The sequence below is a fragment of the Cydia pomonella genome, chromosome 25, assembly GCF_033807575.1.
Source record: "Cydia pomonella isolate Wapato2018A chromosome 25, ilCydPomo1, whole genome shotgun sequence".
Lineage (NCBI taxonomy): Eukaryota > Metazoa > Arthropoda > Insecta > Lepidoptera > Tortricidae > Cydia > Cydia pomonella.
In genome coordinates, this window is record NC_084727.1 from 3,650,897 (window position 1) to 3,672,351 (window position 21,455).

Here is a 21,455-nt window from a genome sequence, read left to right on the forward strand (position 1 = left end):
CACAATACCGATTAGGAAGGAAAATTAAACGAATAGAAAGACAGAAGATGACCCCCAACTAGCTTAAATCTAAAATAGGCCCTTGAGGCATAGTACCAACGATGCTGGCGGTATTTCCTCGTTGTATCGCAATGCTGATACGTTGTGCGACGAGCCAGCTCTTCGTTGTTCACCAGTTACGTCAAACAGACGCTTCGCGATTTCTGCAAAATGTATCTTATTTTTATTTATTTTAAATAACGCAACGAAAAAAAACGTAACAAATTTTAAGACGTGCCGTTTTAAAACTTATATTTTAACATTACTATTACGCTGCACAAATTTCTTCAATGATGTATAATAACTAAGTAGTAGGCGTTATCATGAAGCCTTCGACCATGAAATTCAGAGTAAAAGTTAAAATTTCTGAACGCAACGGCCACGTTCCCGCGAACAGAACTGTCAACTTCATTTGTGTTTATTCATGTAAGCCGACGACCATTAGGGCATAATAAAATAAAACGTTTTTAACTGAAAATAACAGTTAACATTTTATAAGAATATGAAAAAATAAAGAAAATAGTGTTAACAGTGACGAATTGCAAAATTGGAGGGAAAAAACCACAAGATCGGAGAAGAAAATGCAACTTTCGCGTTCAAGGTCAATTGCGGCGTCCTTTCGTCGATAGCATAGCTACACGGACGTGATAAATATCGAGATAAAAATGTAGCAGGCCATGGATGTACCTACATTAATAGTGCCAGCGAACGAATGTTTAATGCATACATAACTAAAATTCCGAAAAGGAACATAAACGTCGGGTAAGAAATACAGTGGAGTAATATCAAGTGCTAATTCGTTTGTTTTTTGACGTTTCTGCTATGCATTCTGGAGCACTATTCTAGGTGTCTTTGTTTGCTAATTGCATATGGTGGTTGTGCTGTGCATTCTGGAGCACTATTCTAGGTGTCTCTGTGTGCTAACTGCATATGGTGGTTGTGCTGTGCATTCTGGAGCACTATTCTAGGTGTCTCTGTTTGCTAACTGCATATGGTGGTTGTGCTGTGCATTCTGGAGCACTATTCTAGGTGTCTCTGTTTGCTAACTGCATAAAATGGCTGAGCTAAGCAGTTTGGAGTGCTAACCTAGGTATCTCTGCTGCTATTTGCACTTGCCAATCTTTCCCATACTATACTAGGTGCGTTCACTGCCAGTAGCCTTGGGATATTGTGGTGTTATCAAATATCCCTTACCAACAGCACTAAGATGTTGCCCATGTCCTACCCGGCAATGGGTAGTGGACCATAAGCCACCTACAAGTCTTACTAGATATACCTACTGGGTTTGGTGGCGTGTTAGACTAGACACAGCTCTTAACCTCAAGAATTAATCAATGTGGTATGCCAGACTAGGCTGTCTCTTGATATATACTTATCTTCAAGTAGGTGAATTTAAGTACTTATTCTAATTTCAGCAAGTGAAGAATGAAGCGAGTTAATTTTGACCTTGTTGGAAGGAGGCACCGCACCAGAAGGTTAAATATGGGAATAATCCTTCTAGGACAATCTTGTTGTTTGCTTGCAGATATATAATTACGAACATTACAAAACAACAATGACCCGGACAAGATTATGAAAAAATACTCTGCCTTGTTAAATTACTAGTGCTCTGAAGATGAACCCAGAGACTCAAGCTGCGGCTGGTGAGACGTTTGTCAGTTGGGAACAAGGCTAGGTATTGAAATGAAATAAAATAAAGTTTCCTGTGACCTGTTCTCTCACTGTGATGATTTAGCACTCAATAAATTGTCTGCTGTAACCAGCTATGAAAAGGTAGTGTCACTCTTAAGTGACCACTGGTTTTTTGTGTGATTATTATCACTGAGAATCTTACCTAAGGCAGCTGTTCAATTATTAAATCACAATCAATGGCATAAAAGGTTTTTAAATCATTTACTTAAACATGCTGTGGACAAGTGGTGTTTTAAGAAAGTTTAGCAGAAGTACTAATGACTTATAAATTATTGTAAGTCCTAATGCCCGGTACTTTAAACTTCAAGGGCTCAACTATCAATAATTTTTTCTAATGTATGTTTTGCTGTTGCTTTTCTTTGTTATCATATAATAAAGTATTTATTACTTATTTACTAACAACATACAAAAACCCTGGTCAAAAGCAGCAATAAGGAAGCGGAGCAACACTTTCCCCTTTGCATCACAATGTGGTCGCACTCAGCGACACCACAACAGCCTGTGTTCATTTAGAACAAATTCTTGAAAGTTGTGGTTAACTTAAATACATTTTTTGTCAGTGCAATGACATCATATTTACAAGGACCCAAGGATTTTGTCCTGGTTAATCATACATTAATTCTGAAAAATGATTACTATTGAGCAATCGACAGTCAATACTAGGAAGTTATGTGACTGTGATATATACTGTGTGTACAAAATATATACCTATGATGTTCTTACACAAGAATATACACTTTACACAGCTTAATATTTAACTAAAATGTTTTATGTACAAAACCCTAAGGGAAGTAAATACAGTTATATTTTTAATATAAGTAAATTGATTGCAACTAAGCATTGGAATTGCCATGAAACTAATTGTTGCATGAACACCTTTTACTTGATTTTATGAGAGTAGAAAATATCTCTGATTCATGTGGAAAGCTGAGATTACAGTTTTAAGTCCTGTCATTAGACTATTTGACTATATGTCTCTCTAGCTATGTGTCAGACCTTTCATGAAGTGTCCAAGATCTAGAGGTCACACAATGAGCAACTGTTTAGATGTTATATCTATTGTCCTTATGATAAATGTTTTTAGACTATGTAGGTACCTATACAAGATGCACTCTATTATTCTTGATACCATATGGAGCTAGGTATAATCAAATTAAACTAGCTCCTTAGTACCTTAGAAAGCTGTCTAATATCTGGATTTATTTCTTTACCCAATGAGAAACAATTCCAAGTTAAACAAAGGATAAAGGCCTTTATAAAAAGGTCACATCTTTATAAATTTTCATTAACTTTGCTCATAAAATATGTTTTTCTTTTATAGCTATAAGTTTGGCTAATTAATATAGCCGTGTGTATGTTTAAAGAGCTGAAAAGAGAAAAGAATACCGAGTTCAAATATTTTAAAGAAATATAATGTCAATATATCACCTAGTGTGACTTATTTTGGTGGCTAATTGAAAGTAAAGGGTTATAAATATACTTTTTGAAGATATTTATTTACTATACAGTAATAGTTTATTGACCTGCTGGGGCAACCGTGTGGAAATGAGTTATCTGTGGGATTATGGAAGGAGCCTATTAATAGAATACGTTACATTAATTTTATTCAGCTTAATGGTGGTCTAATATTTAAAGACGTTTCTTTCCGATTTACCAGACTGTGACATACTTCTGAGAAAATACAACACAGCTATCTCAATTATAAACCGCTTTGGTGAACTGAAATACTACTGTACAGTATTTTTACCTCAAAACCATCGATGTTCGATGCTCAAAACAATGTTGAGGAACAATTGGCATTGGTGTGAAACGAGACATTACAATATTAGTCTTAAATATTATAGGTGAACTGTGTCATAGCTGATTGAGAGATAACTATATAAGATTTCGGAGATAAAACGTAAATTAAACAATGAATATTTAGAAATTTCCTGCATCATTTTGGAACTCATATACCGAGTTATTGGAGTCGCGCAGATGAAATATGTGAACGCTATATATATCCTGGTGTAGTAACCCAGATATTTTTTCTACATAGATGCTTGCACATTTTCTTTGATGAATTATTTTATCTATGCTTTTCTTCCATTCGAAATGAAATTTAAGGTACCTATTAAAGTTTTAGGAAATGCAGAAGACATGGCAACAACCATATTGTACACAGTTTTTACAAATACTTACATGTTACATACAATTGTATAGATTTGAGCCCCAGCTCACATTTATAAAAACTTATTCCATTAACCGGCAGTTTCAGTAGTGTCCTTGCCTGGTTACCCCGGTGTTATCCGGGAAGTTCCATCACTGAAGGAGCGGAAAAGAGAAGGAGAAAGGAGGAACTTTCGATTGGTGCGGCCAACAGCATGGTGGGGTGGAGTCTCTTATGCCCAACACCGTCAAGCAGTATCGTAAACACTTGAAACACTGGTGTATGTTTTGTGGAAATAATTACATTAATTATCTTATCGCATCTTTTCTAGCAATGTTTGCCATTCTGAAAGCATTATGTGATGAGGGATCTAGGTATGGAAGTGTCCATTTTTCTAAATCTGCTCATGTGCTTATATTGGGATATAGACGACTCCTCAAATGATAGAGTGAAACGCTTTATGAAGAACGTATTGTTTCGATTACACCCACCTCAACCTTAAAGTGTGACCTGGGACCCTTAATCAGTCTCAAATTATTTATCAACAATGCCACCAATGAAAATTTTTCATTACAGAATTAAGAGAAAGTTATGAAATTGCTTAGGTACTTGCCTTATTTGCTATTGTTACTGCACGCAGCGTGCAAACCCTGTCCTTGATAAAATATGTAATTTTTACTATTATTCTGATTTTCTGACCAAGTCCTTACAAAAATTTCAGCTACCTTTGCTATCCGTAGCATTTTTCAAGGAAAAACTAATTTGAAATGGAATGAGGCTTGCTCAGGGCGAATATATTTTAGCTACTTATATATAAAAATAACGAATGGTATTCATTCAGTTGTTAGTAATTATTTATTGCCCTCAAAAACCTCATATGACCATCACTTCCCAAACGATTTGTTCTTGATTAAGTCAACTTTTAAAGATAGTGGTATTGATATTTTTGTTTTCACCACCCATTCAACCTATTATGCGTTGGTTTCAGGATCCAAACCAAAATCATTTAGGAGTAATATTGATGGAAAGAAAAACATCAAGTCCGAGTCTAATGATTTTGCTCATTTCATAATAAGGCCATAGTGCCATCCAATGATTGTGCTTGATCCTTAGTTAAGGAGAAAATAAGTGTTACTAAAGGTTGTAAGTAGCAACACACCGTTCTGTTAAATGGTATTAATGAAATACCTATTAATAAGGAACAATTCATTTTTTGTTTCAACTATTGTTGAGGATGCCTAAGCAGGTCTTCAAGGAAGACTTCTTATTAAAACTTTTGTACTTGTATTTATTTATATAATAAATAAATAAGGATCAAATTACAGTACAACTTGTCGCTCTGGTGTCTTTCAGAGGATTTATATATGATGATATATTCTTTTTGGTGATCTCACTAGATCTCTAAATAATGTTTTAAGAACTAAATATCTATATTGGAAATACAGTTAATGATAGCTAAAAAAGTTCCTTTTCTAAATGAAATCTTAGATTTCATTATTGAAATACAAAGCCAAAATAAAAACTTTGAAAACCTATCTCTAAACATCTACTTAGTTATTATACATCATTGAAGAAATTTGTGCAGCGTAATAGTAATTAGAAATTAAACGAACTTACCTGTAAGTGAAGTTCAATTCTAATTATATTAGCTGCACAAATTTCGAAATGATGATCCCTCCCGCCCAGTACCCGGGTTGTCTTGAGACAACCAGGGATTCTAATATTCTAATCCCTGTCAAAGTTTTAAAGCAATATTGGCTTTGCAGAGTTGTGGGCCAAGCTGTTCCATCTGTTGCCATATTCACTGCCAGCATGGGCTACGAGCATAGCGGATACCAAGTGTTTTTTCCGCTTTGTAGCGACTTGTGCCTGAGAATAGAGAACCCTAGCAGGTTACTGGCAGTGAAAGTGTTGTGTCTTGGCTTGTTACTCTAAACTAAATGAAGTTGACAGTTCTGTTCGCGGGAACGTGGCCGTTGCGTTCAGAAATTTTAACTTTTACTCTGAATTTCATGGTCGAAGGCTTCATGATAACGCCTACTACTTAGTTATTATACATCATTTCGAAATTTGTGCAGCTAATATAATTAGAATTGAACTTCACTTACAGGTAAGTTCGTTTAATTTCTAATTTCTCATCACGGCTATTTATTATTTTCAAAATAATAGACAATTATTACCTCTGTTAGCTCTACTACTTACCCAAAGTCATTTTCTGTCATCTAAATTGTAATGCAGACAACACACATACGTAAATCATCAAAATTAATTCACAGTATTTACACAGACACACATCAACTTCCATTCATCCTTCAATATTTGTAGTAAAAAAAATAAACTACTGTTTATTATGTTTGTATTTAGGAAGGCCGCGAGGAATAGATAATATAATATTGAACGTCGTCCAACTCTATTTTATGTTTCACCGTTTTTCGTGTGTTGCATCATTGATTTTTCACGCGACTTTGACACAGCTTTGACATACTCACCTGTAGAACGAACGAATAGGAGACAGGAGGCCTACCGCGAAAATCGAAGTTCGTCAATTGCGGGCATTTTTCTCAGTCACTCTAATTACGTCTTAGTGAGAGTAAAAGAGAAAGATCCCCGCAATTTGCGAATTTCGAATTTCCCGGTAGGCCCCCAGAACTTTTTAACGGGACGGAACGCCTGCCTAGCTTACTATATTTAATTATTTATTTAAACTTTATTGCTCAATTAAAATAAGTACAAATAACGGACTTAATACCTTAAGGCATTCTGTACCAGTCAACCATAGGGCTAATCAGAAATTCAGTATGTCAAGGAGAATTTTCAAAAATTGCAAGGTTACCATGAAACGTTGTCGGTATATTATCTGAGCATTTACTTATTGCCAAAACTTCTTACAGATGGTTTCGATTTTTACTACACTTGAAACAGGACCCATTAATGGCAATAACAATAACAAATGTTAAATGAAACAGTTAAGGACATTGAATACCTAGAATTACGAGTATCCCTAATCTGAACGGGAACTTTCTAAGTGGAAACTTATTGAAAGTTTCCAGGAATTTTCGGAAATATTGAGAATGATCTTTAAGTTCTGAAACTTACAGATTGCTACCTGCCTTCATCTTGGTTATAGATTGTTTTTTCTTGCTAATTAATATATGTATAAATAATTTTCTTGATATTCTTTGCCTCTAACTGACGTTGGCAAAGGCCCTAGAGGCTGCCGTTTTTTCTAATTATTAATAACAATTATAAAATTTCGATGAGAAAAAATACCTAAATCTGTTACATTTGTAGGTTTGGTGAATTTCTCTTTTATATATATTTTACAGTACATATGGGGCTACTTTATAGCACTAGTGCGAGAAGTAGCATATTATGTTACTGTGTCGAACATTTAAAGGGCCATATGTACTGTAAAACGTTGTACGATACATGTGCGAATAGGTAATTCGCAACTCGTGTCGATTTAAAACACTCCCTTCGGTCGTGTTTTAATTTATCGCCACTCGTTTCGAATTTCCTATTTTTCGCACTTCAATCGTAATGTACTATTTTGCTTTAACGATTTATGGCACGACATGCATTAATCTTGGACACGTTTTGATAGAATGACCCGAAGATTGTTGTAGCGTTTCCGGTTGTATTAATAAAAGTACAAAAATTTTAAATTAATATATCGAAATGCTATTACAATCCATAAAAATAAAACGAAAGCGCGGCAGTTTTAAGTGTTTAAACCCTCGGAAAATAATCCTCATGTTTATTAATGTTATTACATTAATATTTCAAAACCTTTGCTAATGTTACAATATGATTCATACACAATGAAGGTTGATTGACTACTGAATTTATGGCTGAGTGACAAATGCTGTCTAGGCCCTTTTATGATTCATTCTAGAACAGCTATTTTTATAGTAACGTTGGTATGGGAACTAGCTATATCTAGCATGATAAAACGTACCTAATTGAAACTGAATTATTGCTAAATAAATTCCAATAACAACACATCGCATACTATGTTTCTTTCCAGCACATAAATAACATGACGCCGTTCGCGAATTCTGTTTCCTAACAGTTAATATTCGCGCGTCGAACGCGCTGGACCGCTCCAGCATGTTCAAGATATTCAAACGAAAAGGCGGGAAGGCCGAGCCCGACGCCCCGCGGAAACTGCCGACCGACGCCGGCGCTCCCGAGCACACCTCAGTCGACTCTCGGTCGCCCGAGAATAGCCCAACGAACGACACGCTCAGAAAAGATGTAGTGAACCTACTCATACCCGAAACGAATTACAACCAGAAGTCAGGCGTCGGCGCCATCTTTGAAATCATGGCGGGGAGGAGAAAGAAAAACAAAAGAAAAACCGCGCGTACGGAGTCTTGCCGCGTGAGCCCGCAGAAAGAGACGCCCTGCAATTTGCAACGAAGTTTGTCCGATTGCGATCCGACGCTAAAGGATGACGTCGTAGCCAGAAATACTCCGGCTCAGTCGACTGACGCAGATCCCGCGGAGTTCGTGAAGGCGCTCGTCCTGCAAAAGTACGCCCGTCCCGAGAAACACGTGTCGCTTGTGTACGTGTCCGACGCGCCCGATGACTCGGAGAAGCGCCACGCCGAGGCACTGCTGCGGGAGATCGCGCGCAGCATAGACTGCACTATCGATGAAATCAAGGACATGGGAGCCAACGACAGCAAGCAACATGTCTACGAATCCATTGACGACGCACACAAAACAAACAATAACAACTATAAAGCCGAGCTCCAAGGTGAACTGGAGAAACTACTGGAAGAAGAACAAAACGATAAAGTGAGCTTAGATTCTAAAGATGAAGAGTCGCCTGCATTTAAAAAGAAGTCGAATTTAAAACTGCCCAAGTCTGATACTGAAGGCTGCTCAGATGATGACAGATCCGATTGCGGTAAAAAGCGCGTCACATTTAGAAAACATATTATTTTCGATGACGGTGAACAGCAAACTGATGACGATAACTCTTCCTTTGAATCTCTAACTTCAGAAGAAGACGAGGAGTATCTAGAAGATTCTTTGCCAGACAATGACGAACTTCTAGGCGGTGTGGTTGTATCCAGAAACGAAAATGAAAATAAAACAATAATAAACATTAACGAAAACGAAGAACCATTAACAATCAAAGTTGTAGACGATCTAAAAATAATCTCTAGTGATAATAGTGACAGTGGATTCATAGATAGTGATAAACAGGATGACGAAACTAGTGTAGTGAAAAGTGAGAGTGAGAGCGAGGTCAGTGAGAGTGAAGAAGAAGTAATAGAGATAATAGAAGAAGAAGTTAGCGTAGAGTTTGACGACACAGAAGATGCGGAAGACGATCAGTGAGTATTATAAAGATAAGTTTACTAAAAAATAATATTTTATTTAATTATACGGGAAGTCATAATACGCGGATTTCTATAGGTAGGTATTTTGTTTATTCGAGTTGACAGTGACCTAATTTAAAGGGATTATGGACTATATTAGAGCCGGCTGCTGCGGTTATTTTAAAATAGGATGCAGCGTTGTAGAAATGTGGAGCGAAATGAATGCATAATAATAGTTGTAGTTTATTTTAACAATCACTTTCTCTGTGACTATTTGCGGATAGCTAGGTTCTTATGCAACTTTGTGATCGGAGTGCAAGGCCTTGTGTTTACTCAGTCAATATTTCTTTCTATATTCCGCTTAGAAAACATCACACACACAACATCACTTCAAAGTCGTTAATTTGGCGATATCATCGTGCAAATTAGTTAGACAATTTGCCGATAGATGGCGCTGTACACAATTGTATAATTGTAGAGGTGTAGTAATTACTGTAATTAGTATAGGTACTTCTGATCAAAAGTCTTTCGCCTTTATAACTACAACACGAAATAATTCAAAGTATGTACGCAACCCTCGGTGCGCGAGTAAAACGAGCTCGCACGTGACCGGTTTTTTTTCTTTGGTTCTACTGATCAAATTGATTTAAATGGCCTAAAAACCAATCGTACCGATTTTTATACTTTGAATACCATCTAGGTACAGCATTTTACTGAATTTCGGGGTGTACGGGTTGAGCATTCGTGTGATGAGCAGTTGAGCACGTATATTTGTTCCTGAGTCATGGGTGTTTTCTATGTATTTATATTATATTTATCGTTGTCTGATTACCCATAATACAAGCCTTCTTAAGCTTACTGTGGGGCTTAGTCAATTTGTGTGAGAATGTCCAATATTTATTTATTTATTATTATTATTAATTGTCAAAATAGAAATCTAATTTTAAGTATCCGGGATATAAATACACAGCCACACACAGCTAAGGAAAAGGGGAGCGCTCGAATCCAAGGACGCTAAAGTACCTAAGTAGAAGTACCTATTATCTTATGTCGGACATATAAATGATTTATATCTCTTGGAAGAAACATCTGGCGGCAAGTACCAATAAAAAAGAAACTTATTAGAATTTTATTATCTCCTATAACTACGATTGAGCCGATTGAGGCCTATGGTAAATTCATCGAATAGTTGAAGGGGGACCAGTGCCCACGGCCGTGAGTGAGTAATCTGTCGATACCCCCGTCAGGGGGGTATGAGGGGCCGCTACCGCCTCACGGCTGCGGCGGCTGTCGCGGGTCGCTTCCCCACCGACTGGTGGGGTGGTCGTATGGCCGTCGTTTTGGGGACGGTGTGGGTAACTGGTGTTGCCCACGGCCTCTCGGTCACATTTGGGCCCCTCTGGGGGCAGGGGTCCTTTTCGCCCGCTTTGCTACCCTATAGAGTTCGTCTAAGCTCTAAGGGCCACCCCACACTAGCGTCTCCCGAGTGTCGGCGTCTACTCACCTCTTCCTCTTATGGCTGCTGCTCGACGCAACGTGGCGCAACTGTTCAGCGACGCCATTTTTCAAAGTGCTGTCTAGATGCCTAGATGGTGAATTTTATCCACATGTGTGGCAAAGTAATCTGATGCAAAATTTTAATTTGTTTGTTCTTGTTGGCTGATAGAATTTACTTTTAAGTGATGATTTTGAATGATAAATACTTAATAACGTTCATATATTTGAATTTGATTTGTAACTTTTTTTTTAATTTGTGTTGCACTCGGAAGCAAAGTTTGTTTAACCCCACGGTGGTTCAAAAACCTTATTGAAACCCTTGCAACGCTCAAGATTCCACTTTTCTTATTATTTATTGATAATAATTTTATGGAATTTGGTGTATATATTTATTAACCAAAGCTACTTTCGTCTTCGTTTGATTGTTGTCGATTATTGAAGTATTGTAAATGTTTAAGACCGTTTAAAAATCCGTATGGAATTGGTTTTTCGCTTGTATGGAGAAGCGGTCGTCCCCTTTCCTCTTAACAACAAGCAATTCAAAGACAGATGCTGTTACGTAGACAAATACGACCACCATATATCATAATAAATCTTCTTAAAAAAATCTATGACGTTTAAGTAACATTTACACAGTCTATGCTATTAAAATCACTGCCAACTGAATGTGGTCTAACTATATTTTCATACATTATTTAAGTTATATATCTCATTTTGTTGTTTTTCCTCTGTAGACTGTATCATGTACCTAGTCTGTATAAATTTCACAGTTTGTTCACTGCGCTGTGTAAATGTTTTGAATCAATAAAATAAATAAAATAATAAAGTTTAACACAAGTGATAATTGCGCATGAACTTTCGTGAACGCGCCACAATGCGGCATCTGTATGAGGTGATCTGTTACTTTCTGGAAACTCATTTTAACTTTACTCACTCATTTTAGTTACTCACTAAAATAATATTTAACAAGCTAAAAACTAACTAGGTACTTGATTATTTATTTATTTGAAACTTTATTGCACGTAAAAAACAGTACAACAAGCTGACTTAACGCCATTATAGGTATTCTCTACAGAAAAGCGTCAACACTATCATTTTAATGTGTGTATATCAAGTAAAAAGTGTGATATCACAAAATAGTACGCGCAATAACTTTTTATTTTTAATTTAATAATTAGTTCGTAATTCGTTAAATAGACCGTTCATATTTCATATTTATTTATTTTTATGTTATTCCTGGAATCTGGAATATGCCGAATATGGGAGTATCTACATAAAATAAATAAACGACATTACACACAAATTGACTAAGCCCCACAGTAAGCCCAATAAAGCTTGTGTACTTAGACAACGATATATATATACATAGAAAATACCCATAATTCAGGAACAAATATTTATGCCCCTCACACGGATAAATGCCCTTACCGGGATTTGAACCCGGACCATCGGCTTCATAGGCAGGGTTACTACCGATTAATAATATAAATATATAATTATATAATCCATATAATTTTATTATTGTTTTTTGCTGAAAAAATAAACAGCTAAATTTACGTCTCTCTCAATACATATTACTGTGTTCCTTGGTAAATATATTTTGAGATGGTATAATAAAGAGGATTTGTAATGTATTGTATTGTAATTGTTTTAATTTAACGCGCAAATCATGGCGCATGTCAAACTCGTCACTCGTCGATAGATAAATTTAATCTACTTCGTCGCACGCGCGGTAACGTACTCGAAGGTAAATAAAGAACCGAAGGCAATTCATCGCAAATACGTTTAGCACGCACTTTTATTTTATATACCATTATTTACTTGATTCATATCATATGCATACATTTTTACGTACCACAGTTGACATATTTATTTATTTGTTTGGTACAATAGTCGATATGAGGTATTTTCGTATAAGAGCGCTAAAGGCGCCCGGCATTGGAGCGCGTTCAGAGCGCCCCGTACGTCGATTATGCCTAAGAAATGCCTTCGGCGCTCGCATTAGAGAGCACTCAGCGCGCCTCTTACGTCGACCTTCATGGGAAGAATACTAAAATATTGGAATCAGCTCGCCAGATTCCTATATCAAAGAATAAATAAATAAATATTGTAGGACATTATTACACAAATTGATTAAGTCCCACAGTAAGCTCAATAAGGCTTGTGTTGTAGGCACTTAGACTACGATATATATAATGTATACATATTTATAAATACTTAAATACATAGAAACCTCCCATGACTCAGGACCAAATATGCTTATTACAGGAATAAATGTTCTTACCAGGATTTGAACCCGGGACCATCAACTTCATAGGCTGGGTCACTACACACTAGACCAGATAGGTCGTCTGGAAGAATTAGTATTGCGATACAGCTATTAAACTATTAGCTCATTTACTAGGTTTTGCTATTACTTTCTCTAAAAAAGTGCTTACCTAAAGAAGGGTAGGAAAGGGCTTTTTATGTCACTCGTTGTCATGGTTACGGTCGCTTGGGTCACTTAAATAAAACCTCTATTTAAAGTATTTAAAATAACCAAACACAATTTTAAAGCAGCTATAAGCCCTTTATATAATGGCTATAGTGAGTCATCCACTAAGCATATTAGTGTAGCAGCAAAGAGAATTGATTGTAATAGAGAGGTGTCTAAGAAAAAAACGTGCCTCTTAGTTTAACATCCAAGCTAGATGGCGCTGTACTGCGCAATATGTTTTTCCGTCACTGAATTGTCAAACGTCAATTTTTGATAATCAGAGTTACCACAAAATGTATGGAGCTGTACAGCGCCATCTTATTGCCTGTCAAATTCGAAGCACTTTACCTTTGCCCAGCAGAGGCACACTCAAATAGCCTAAGAGAAAAAAAAGTACAGTTTCCGGAACCCTCAATACGCATGTTCCAGATACCGACTTGCCTGCTGTCAACGTAAATTAAAATTAGCACATATGTGTCCAACCTTGTTGCCACTCATTAGCGAGACTAAACACGCATGGCGCCCTTGAAACGTCAAAAAAGCGCGCGAAAAAATATACAACCACAGAGTGGTCATCCGATACGTTTAGGCTTACGATGTTTGTGGTGTGTTTAGATACCGATAGCGTCTGATTAATACCAATTTCACATTGTTTATTGACAATGTATCATGATTTTTAAGAAACTAAAGACAGAGTGGTACAGACTCGTTCACTTTGATTGGGCAAGTCAAAGAGACGACATCTTGATGGTAACGGGTTGAGCAAAGTTAAGAGACACCTCCATTTTATACTTAGAGCAATTAGATACATTTATAATAAATGTTATGGGAAAATTACAATTATGGTAAATATTATATAAATAAATTATTTTTATATGTATGTCTTTCCAAAATGACGTCCCATGGATTGGGTGTCCCGGACATTTGGAAGACGTGCGGGGAACCTACCTAACCCAACCCGCAGAGGCCCTTTCAAAAATTTAATTTAAACCAGGTAAGACTGGAAAGAAATAAAAAAACTTGATACAAATGATGGAATTGGTTAAGTCATTTAATTAATAAATATAAAACAAAGTCAAAAACAAGGAGAAGTCATTAGGTTCAAAATAATATGAAAGTCCGGAAACCAACAAAAAGAAAAAAAATACGTAATGCATTATAAATAATTACAATAAAAAGCGGCCAAGTGCGAGTCGGACTCGCCCATGAAGGGTTCCTTTATGACGTATTTAAAAAAACTACTTACTAGATCTCGTTCAACATTTTACCACTTTGGACACACATTTTACCACTTTGGTAGTGTCTCTCGCGCAAACTATTCACTTTAGAAAAAAAATATATTAGGAACCTAAATATCATTTTTGAAGACCTATCCATAGATACTACACACGTATGGGTTTGATGAAAAAAGATTTTTTGAGTTTCAGTTCTAAGTATGGGGAACCCCCAAAATTTATTGTTTTTTTTCTATTTTTGTGTGAAAATCTTAATGCGGTTCATAGAATACATCCACTTACTAAGTTTGAACAGTACAGCTCTTATAGTTTCGGAAAAAAGTGGCTGTGACAGAATCGGACAGACAGACGGACATGACGAATCTATAAGGGTTCCGTTTTTTGCCATTTGGCTACGGAACCCTAAAAAGCATGACATTAGAGGTACACCTAAAACCAATTAGAAATCCTCTTTAAAATTAATTAAAAACAAATAATTAAGTGTTACAAAATAACTTTAAACTATGAAAGGGGAGGTTTTTAATAAATAAATAAATATTATAGGACATTATTACACAAATTAACTAAGCCCCACCGCTAGCTCAAGTAGGCTTGTGTTATGGGTACTCAGACAACGATATATGTAATATATAAATATACAGAAAACACCCACGACTCAGGAACAAATATCCGAGCTCATCACACAAATAAATGCCCTTACCAGAGTTTTATGGTGGTTTATTTTCAAACGTTTTATTTATCAGTCTTAAAACCCACGTACTTGGTTACTAATACGATAATGCGCGTCTTGGTCTCAATGATATGAAAATACGCATTTCCCCTTTTGACGCCTCAAGGCCTTAAGTTTGTTTGACGCAAATCCCGCCAACACCTCTTGAATCACTCTTTAATTTTATCTCCAGTCCAATATCGTCAGTAATTAGTTTGCTTCAAAGTTTTTATACTTAAGTACACAACTTTAACAAGTAGCTGACTGGTCTATGTGTAGACATTTAATTAATTATATTGTCTCTATTTTTACGATATGTATGCCATACGATTAAATAAATAAATAACTTTAACAATGTCGCAATGTTGGTATGGTGATACGAGATCTTTGGCAAAGTGGCCATATATATGTGACACTGAGTGTACCTTAACACATTCACTGCCGGGAACCCACCTGGTGGGCGCTCGTGAACTTTGTTCAGATGCCGGACAACCCGCTGGGCGGGTTGTTTTGTACGCAGCTATAGACCACCGGTTTCTGGGGTAGTGCGCCGTTTTTTGTCTGGCAGTGAATGTGTTAATGAAAGAAAACCACCAGCCTAAATCTAAAATAATCTGGCTCGAAGGACCATGTTACAAGTACCACACCAGAAGTTAATCGCAAATCGCGTCACTCTTGTATATTCGAGCGATAAAGAATTTCGATTTACGTGGTAGGCCCTCATAAGCCTAAGCTAATCCATCTATGTAATCCATAAAGACTTCTATAGACGTTTCAACAAAGGGCAAGGGATTTTAGATATGTAATACTGGCTAGGTAGGAACAACGAATTCGATTGATGGACTAAGAGCCGCAATGTATTCCAAATCGGATGCGATTATCTGTGACGTTTGTAGAGGCCACAAGTTGGAGTAGTAGAGCTAAACACAAGATGCCATCTGTGACACTATCATTTATTGAAACTTAATGCATTTTGCTTCTGGCAATAACATTTAAGTATGTTGACGTTATGCTGATCCGGTTCGAAGGATCATAATAATCGTGTGCGATTTAAGGGCCTACCGCGAACCTCGTTCGATGTGTTGCCTCTCTGTCGCACTTGTAAATTCGTATGTAAGTGTGACAGGGAGGCAACACGTCGAACGTGGTTCGCGGTAGGCACTCTGACCCTCTAGCAAGGCTTGCGTTCTCGCGCGTGACTCTATACATCTAGCGCGACTCAAAGTATGGAGTCACGCGCGAGAACGCAAAGACTAGAGGGTCTGTTTAGATTATCTATATTCAAATCTTATTTAATGTTTAATTATTTGTAACTAATGCTAGCGTTTGAAGTTGAAATTGAGGAGCATTTGTTTAATGTTTTTAATACAGTGTTTTGTTTTACTTTAGAAGTTTAGAACGTACTATGACGTACAGCTTTGTTTTATTAAGAACAGAAATATAACACAAAACATATAACAGTAACATGTATACATTCTGAAGTACAATCAGCATCGAAAGTAGCGAATCAGACTACGTGCCAAAAGTATCTACACATTCTCTACCACCATCTCTAATAGCCTAACAAAAAGACATGAAATGAAATGAAAAATCTTTATTTTTAGGCATCTATGGGCCCATAGATATTATATATACCTACAATATATCTTAAAAACTAAAACACACTGGCTGCGATGTATTTTGCAACCCGCTGTGTCAGGGAGCTGGCCGCGGAACCGCCGGAACTTAACACCCTTCGCCCAAAACTCCTCCTTTGTGAAGGTCGCTAGACGTTCAGTCGGAACGCTCACCACAAAAGAATTGAAATTCGTATTATAACACTCGTTTTGTACACATATTTAATATCATTAAGGGATCTAACGCGATTAAATTTCTTTATTTTACCTTTTATCCGACGTTTCAACCAGGTTGCACTATACTTGGCGCAAAATTAAGTGGCGAGTCAGGTCATAATGCCATCTCTTTCACTCTTGGTTGGTCTTAACAAGGGTAAAGGAGATAGTATTATGATCTCAGTGGCCAGTTAGTTTTGCGGCAAGTATAGCTGTGGTCACGGAAGACGATGAATCTATCTTTACCACTCAGTATCAACTCCTAAATGTTTCCACAATATCACTTGAAAAATATTTCGGCACTGTTTGTCTTCTCCGTAGTCCATTTATTGTATTTTTTGATGTAATGACTGTAATTTTTTTTTCTCGCGATTTCGGAGTTGGTCCCATAATAAAAGTGACTCAGTATGACCTATATATTCACCCCGTAAGTTATTGCAGGTGACTAAATAAACAACCTGTATTAACATTATTGAAAACATTTGACACAATTCGATGTATATCAACCACACCTTTGCCGCTTTGTTTGAGTTTATTGGAATTTTTTATTATTATTATAAAATATTTTAATAATAAAAAATCTGAAAAAAGGCAAATGAAGGGGCATAGCTATGGTTAATGGGGCTAGACCAAGACAAGTCTGCAACAATTTTAATAGCACACGCAGTGCCAGTGTTATTTCTGCGTCATCATTTCATAGAAGTTTGACTTTTAAAATAACAATTTTAAAAGTCAAACTTCTATGAAATGATGATTATGGAAAATATTTTACACAATTTGATATCTAGAGCTAGACCATGACAAGTCTGTAACGATTTTGATAGCACACGCAGTTTGACTTTTAACATTGTTATTTTAAAAGTCAAACTTCTATGAAATGATGACGCAAAAATAACACTTGCACTGCGTGTGCTATCAAAATCGTTGCAGACTTGTCATGGTCTAGCTCTAGATATCAAATTGTGTAAAATATTTTCCATAATTCAGAGAGGAAAATGGGGCTCACATTTGTATGGAAATTGTTGCCACCTATCCTTTTAATAATAATTCACCTGCCACTGAGTAATTTTAAATAACCGTTGAAAGTTAAAATTCCTCAAATACTCGCTTCCAAAAAGAATGGATTGGACGTTCGATTTATTAGATAGGGCGGAGGAGCGGATGAAATGTTTGTTATTCTTCCACGATGTTAAATAGAACTGTCAGATTAAACTAATGTCTCAATTTGTAGTGATAATGTTAAATAATTAATTGCTATAAATGTAATACTTGGTTTCGTCTTATTTATACCAACTTAATTTCAGAATAAAAAGAACAAGCATTCTCTACCAATCGACCGTAGATCAAAACTAGAGATGCCACGGATATTCGGCAACTATTCGGTATTCGGCGTATTCGGCTATTTTACCGAATATTCGTTTACCGGCCGAAAATTGCCTACTTTCGGCCAAATGCCGAATATCTATTACACCAATATAAAAAGAAAAATCATACAATAAAACCACAAACCTCTACATCTAATATTTAAAATGTATTCTTGTAAAATACGTATTCCCATTTTTTTTTATTTGTCGATTACAAATAATTTCGTTTTTATCGTGGGTTCGACTTGATTGGCTCTAACTACATTCACTAATTTTGTTAAGTTTTCATAATGAATCATTTCGTTTTATGACATGCGAACATTATAAGTCAAATGTTCGCATGACATAAAAATTTTTTTTTCAGACCTTGATCCATACAGTGTTAGTTAAAACTTAATTACTTAAGCACACTAAATACCGACTATTCGGCGCTTAGGTCGAAAGAGGCTTTAATCAAAACTTTCTAAAGTAGTTTAGGAAAATATTTCAGAAAAAATAGCAAATATAGCTGGTCAAACAAGTTGATCAGTAGAAAAAGGCGCGAAATTCAAATTGTCTGTGGGACGATAACCCTTCGCACATTTTTTTTTTAATTTGCCGCTTTTTCTACTGATGGAAATGGCTTGGCAAACTATATGAGCATTATTAGCTTGACGACCGAGCCGACGGTCCGGGTTCAAATCCTGGTAAGGGTATTTATTAGTGTGATTAGCACGTATTTTGTTCCTGTGCATGGGTGTTTTCTATTTACTTAAGTATTTATAAATATTTATGTATATGTACCTATATATTGTTGTCTACCTCACACACCATAACAACACGCCTTATTGAGCTTACAGTGGGACTTAAGTCATTGTGTAATAAAATGTCCTATGTCCTATACTGGAACTCAATTCTATTTTAACAATTTTTTATTGTTTTGTTTTTATTTTGATACGACCTTGACAATCGCTAACGCTGAATACTAAAGAGAATTTGAAATAGAGTTGGATTGTCAAAGAAAATTTTGTAGCCACAATAAATTTACTGCCATCTTTCGACGCATGATTAAAACTTTTAGAACTCCATTTGACTTTGATCCTTTTTCTTTTACTGATAGATGTTAAATTTGTTAAATATCAAAAAGTGGTGCCATCTAATAGATCAAAGGCCAAAGGCATGGGAACATCGTTACGACTGATGGCGCCATAACCTTTAGGTTGTGCCGGGTAAGATGGCGCCACCTTTTTATATTTAACAAATTTAACACAAATCATTGAAAAAATAAGGATCAAAGTCAAATGGCGTTCTAAAAGTTTTAATCATGTGTCGAAAGATGGCAGTAAATATACGTGGCTACAAAGTTTTCTTTGACAATCCACCTCTATTTCAAATTCGCTTTGTTAATGCGAAATGAAGTGAAAGTCGTGCCTGAGACGCGCCAATCTCCAAGATGCAATCGTCAATGTTGTATCGAAACCAGTTAAAATCACAACAAATTCTTCAATTAGAATCGACTCCCGGACTAAATTATTAACAATGTTACACTATGTTAAATTCTATCACATATTTTAAACTAACCATCTCTGCTTAGCCCAATTGCTGACTGATAGAGAATGCCTTAAGACGTTAAGTCTGCCATTTGTACTCTTTTTAAATAAAGTAGTGAAGTTTAATTTAAATAAATATTTATGCGTACTTTGTCGTGTAATATATATTACAGTTGTACTATAGTATAGGTAAATAGTTCGTGTCATCCACGATGACGCGCAGATTTCTCAAATCTAACCTTTAATAACATGACAAAAAGAGTCAAGACACGCGTCTTCGTGAATGACACGATCTATACCAAGATTATCATATCAGACTTCTGGTATTTTAATAGCTTGCTATTTCAAGTGGTAGTTTCAAGTGTTTTAGGCATCTGGTTAGACTTTGCTGACTTTCGAGCTCGCAATTGCTTCAATCTTCTATCGCTAGGTCGTAAGATATTTATAGATTAATCTGAAGGCTATGTACAATGTATTTTAATATTTTGACCATACATATTTTTTTTATGTAACTTTTGTGAATTATACTATATTCATAGGATTATTTTAATTCGATATTTTAAAATTACGTGGACTGTATTGGAACAAATTACGAGACAGTGATAAGCACGTATATTTGTTCCTGTGTCATGGGTGTTTTCTATGTATTTAAGTATTTATAAATATTTATATATTATATGTATATATTGTTATCTACCTTATACACAACAACAACAAACCGGACGCGATAACAGAAATACTTCTATCACGGTTCACTGGTGACAGACAAATAGACAGACGGACAGTGGAGTTTTAGTAATAGGGTCCCGTTTTTACCCTTTGAGCACAGAATTCTAAAAACCCCAAACCTAATTCCACTTGCCCTCGCACTTTTTAATGTCAAACCAAATTGCACCCGTCAAACCGAGGTATGTTAATAAATCTCTGGTTAAAACGAACTCTGACCATAATGAGACGACCTGTGAACCATGCGGGTCTATAAATAGTTTATTAAAGGTACCGTTATTAAACCACGACCTTATAACTTTGACGACCGGTTTGGCCTAGTGGGTAGGTAGTGACCCTGCCTACGAAGCTGATGGTCCCGGGTTCAAATCCTGGTAAGGGCATCTATTCGTGTGATGAGCATGGATATTTGTTCCTGAGTCATGGGTGTTTTCTATGTATTTAAGTATTTATAAATATTTATATATTATATATATCGTTGTCTAAGTACCCTCAACACAAGCCTTATTGAGCTTACTGTGGGACTTAGTCAACTTGTGTAATAATGTCCTATAATATTTATTTATAACCAGTTCTTTACGGCGCTGTAGCGCTGTCAGTCCGACTCTAACATCAAAACTGTATAAGGGCCGATTTTTATTTATTTATTTAAACTTTATTGCACAAAATACAAAAAAATTACAAATGGCGGACTTACCAGTCAACCAAAGGGCTAAACAGAAATGTAAAAATGGTGCAAGAAGAAAAGTAAGAGGATTTAATTTGAAATCTTTTGCAAACAACTGAAAAATATAAAAAAAATACATATACAATACACGAATAAAAATATTGTAATGTTATTATTCTACTGAAAAAAGAGTTTGAGTAGTATCCA

The 21,455-nt window shown here is 36.0% G+C and overlaps 1 protein-coding gene and 1 long non-coding RNA gene across 4 annotated transcripts in view; both read left to right on the forward strand.

Annotated features, from left to right (window-relative positions):
• Nucleotides 1-444: 444 nt before the first annotated feature.
• On the forward strand, nt 445-5,210 carry LOC133531560 (uncharacterized). 2 transcript variants are annotated; one of them, XR_009801552.1, is made up of 3 exons: nt 445-801; nt 1,455-1,812; nt 3,983-5,210. It is a non-coding gene; the product is annotated as an uncharacterized LOC133531560 (long non-coding RNA). The 2 variants fall into 2 exon arrangements; XR_009801553.1 differs by having other exon boundaries at nt 4,869-5,210.
• Nucleotides 5,211-7,630: 2,420 nt separating this feature from the next.
• Nucleotides 7,631-21,455, forward strand: part of LOC133531547 (myosin-7B) — a 43,692-nt gene continuing 29,867 nt past the window's right edge. Inside the window, exon 1 of one of the 2 annotated variants that reach the window (XM_061869819.1) lies at nt 7,631-9,228. In XM_061869819.1, the coding sequence (XP_061725803.1) occupies nt 7,991-9,228 (1,238 nt within the window). In that variant the 5' untranslated portion in view covers nt 7,631-7,990. The remainder of the gene's footprint in view (nt 9,229-21,455) is intronic. The other variant, XM_061869818.1, reaches the window with a different exon arrangement.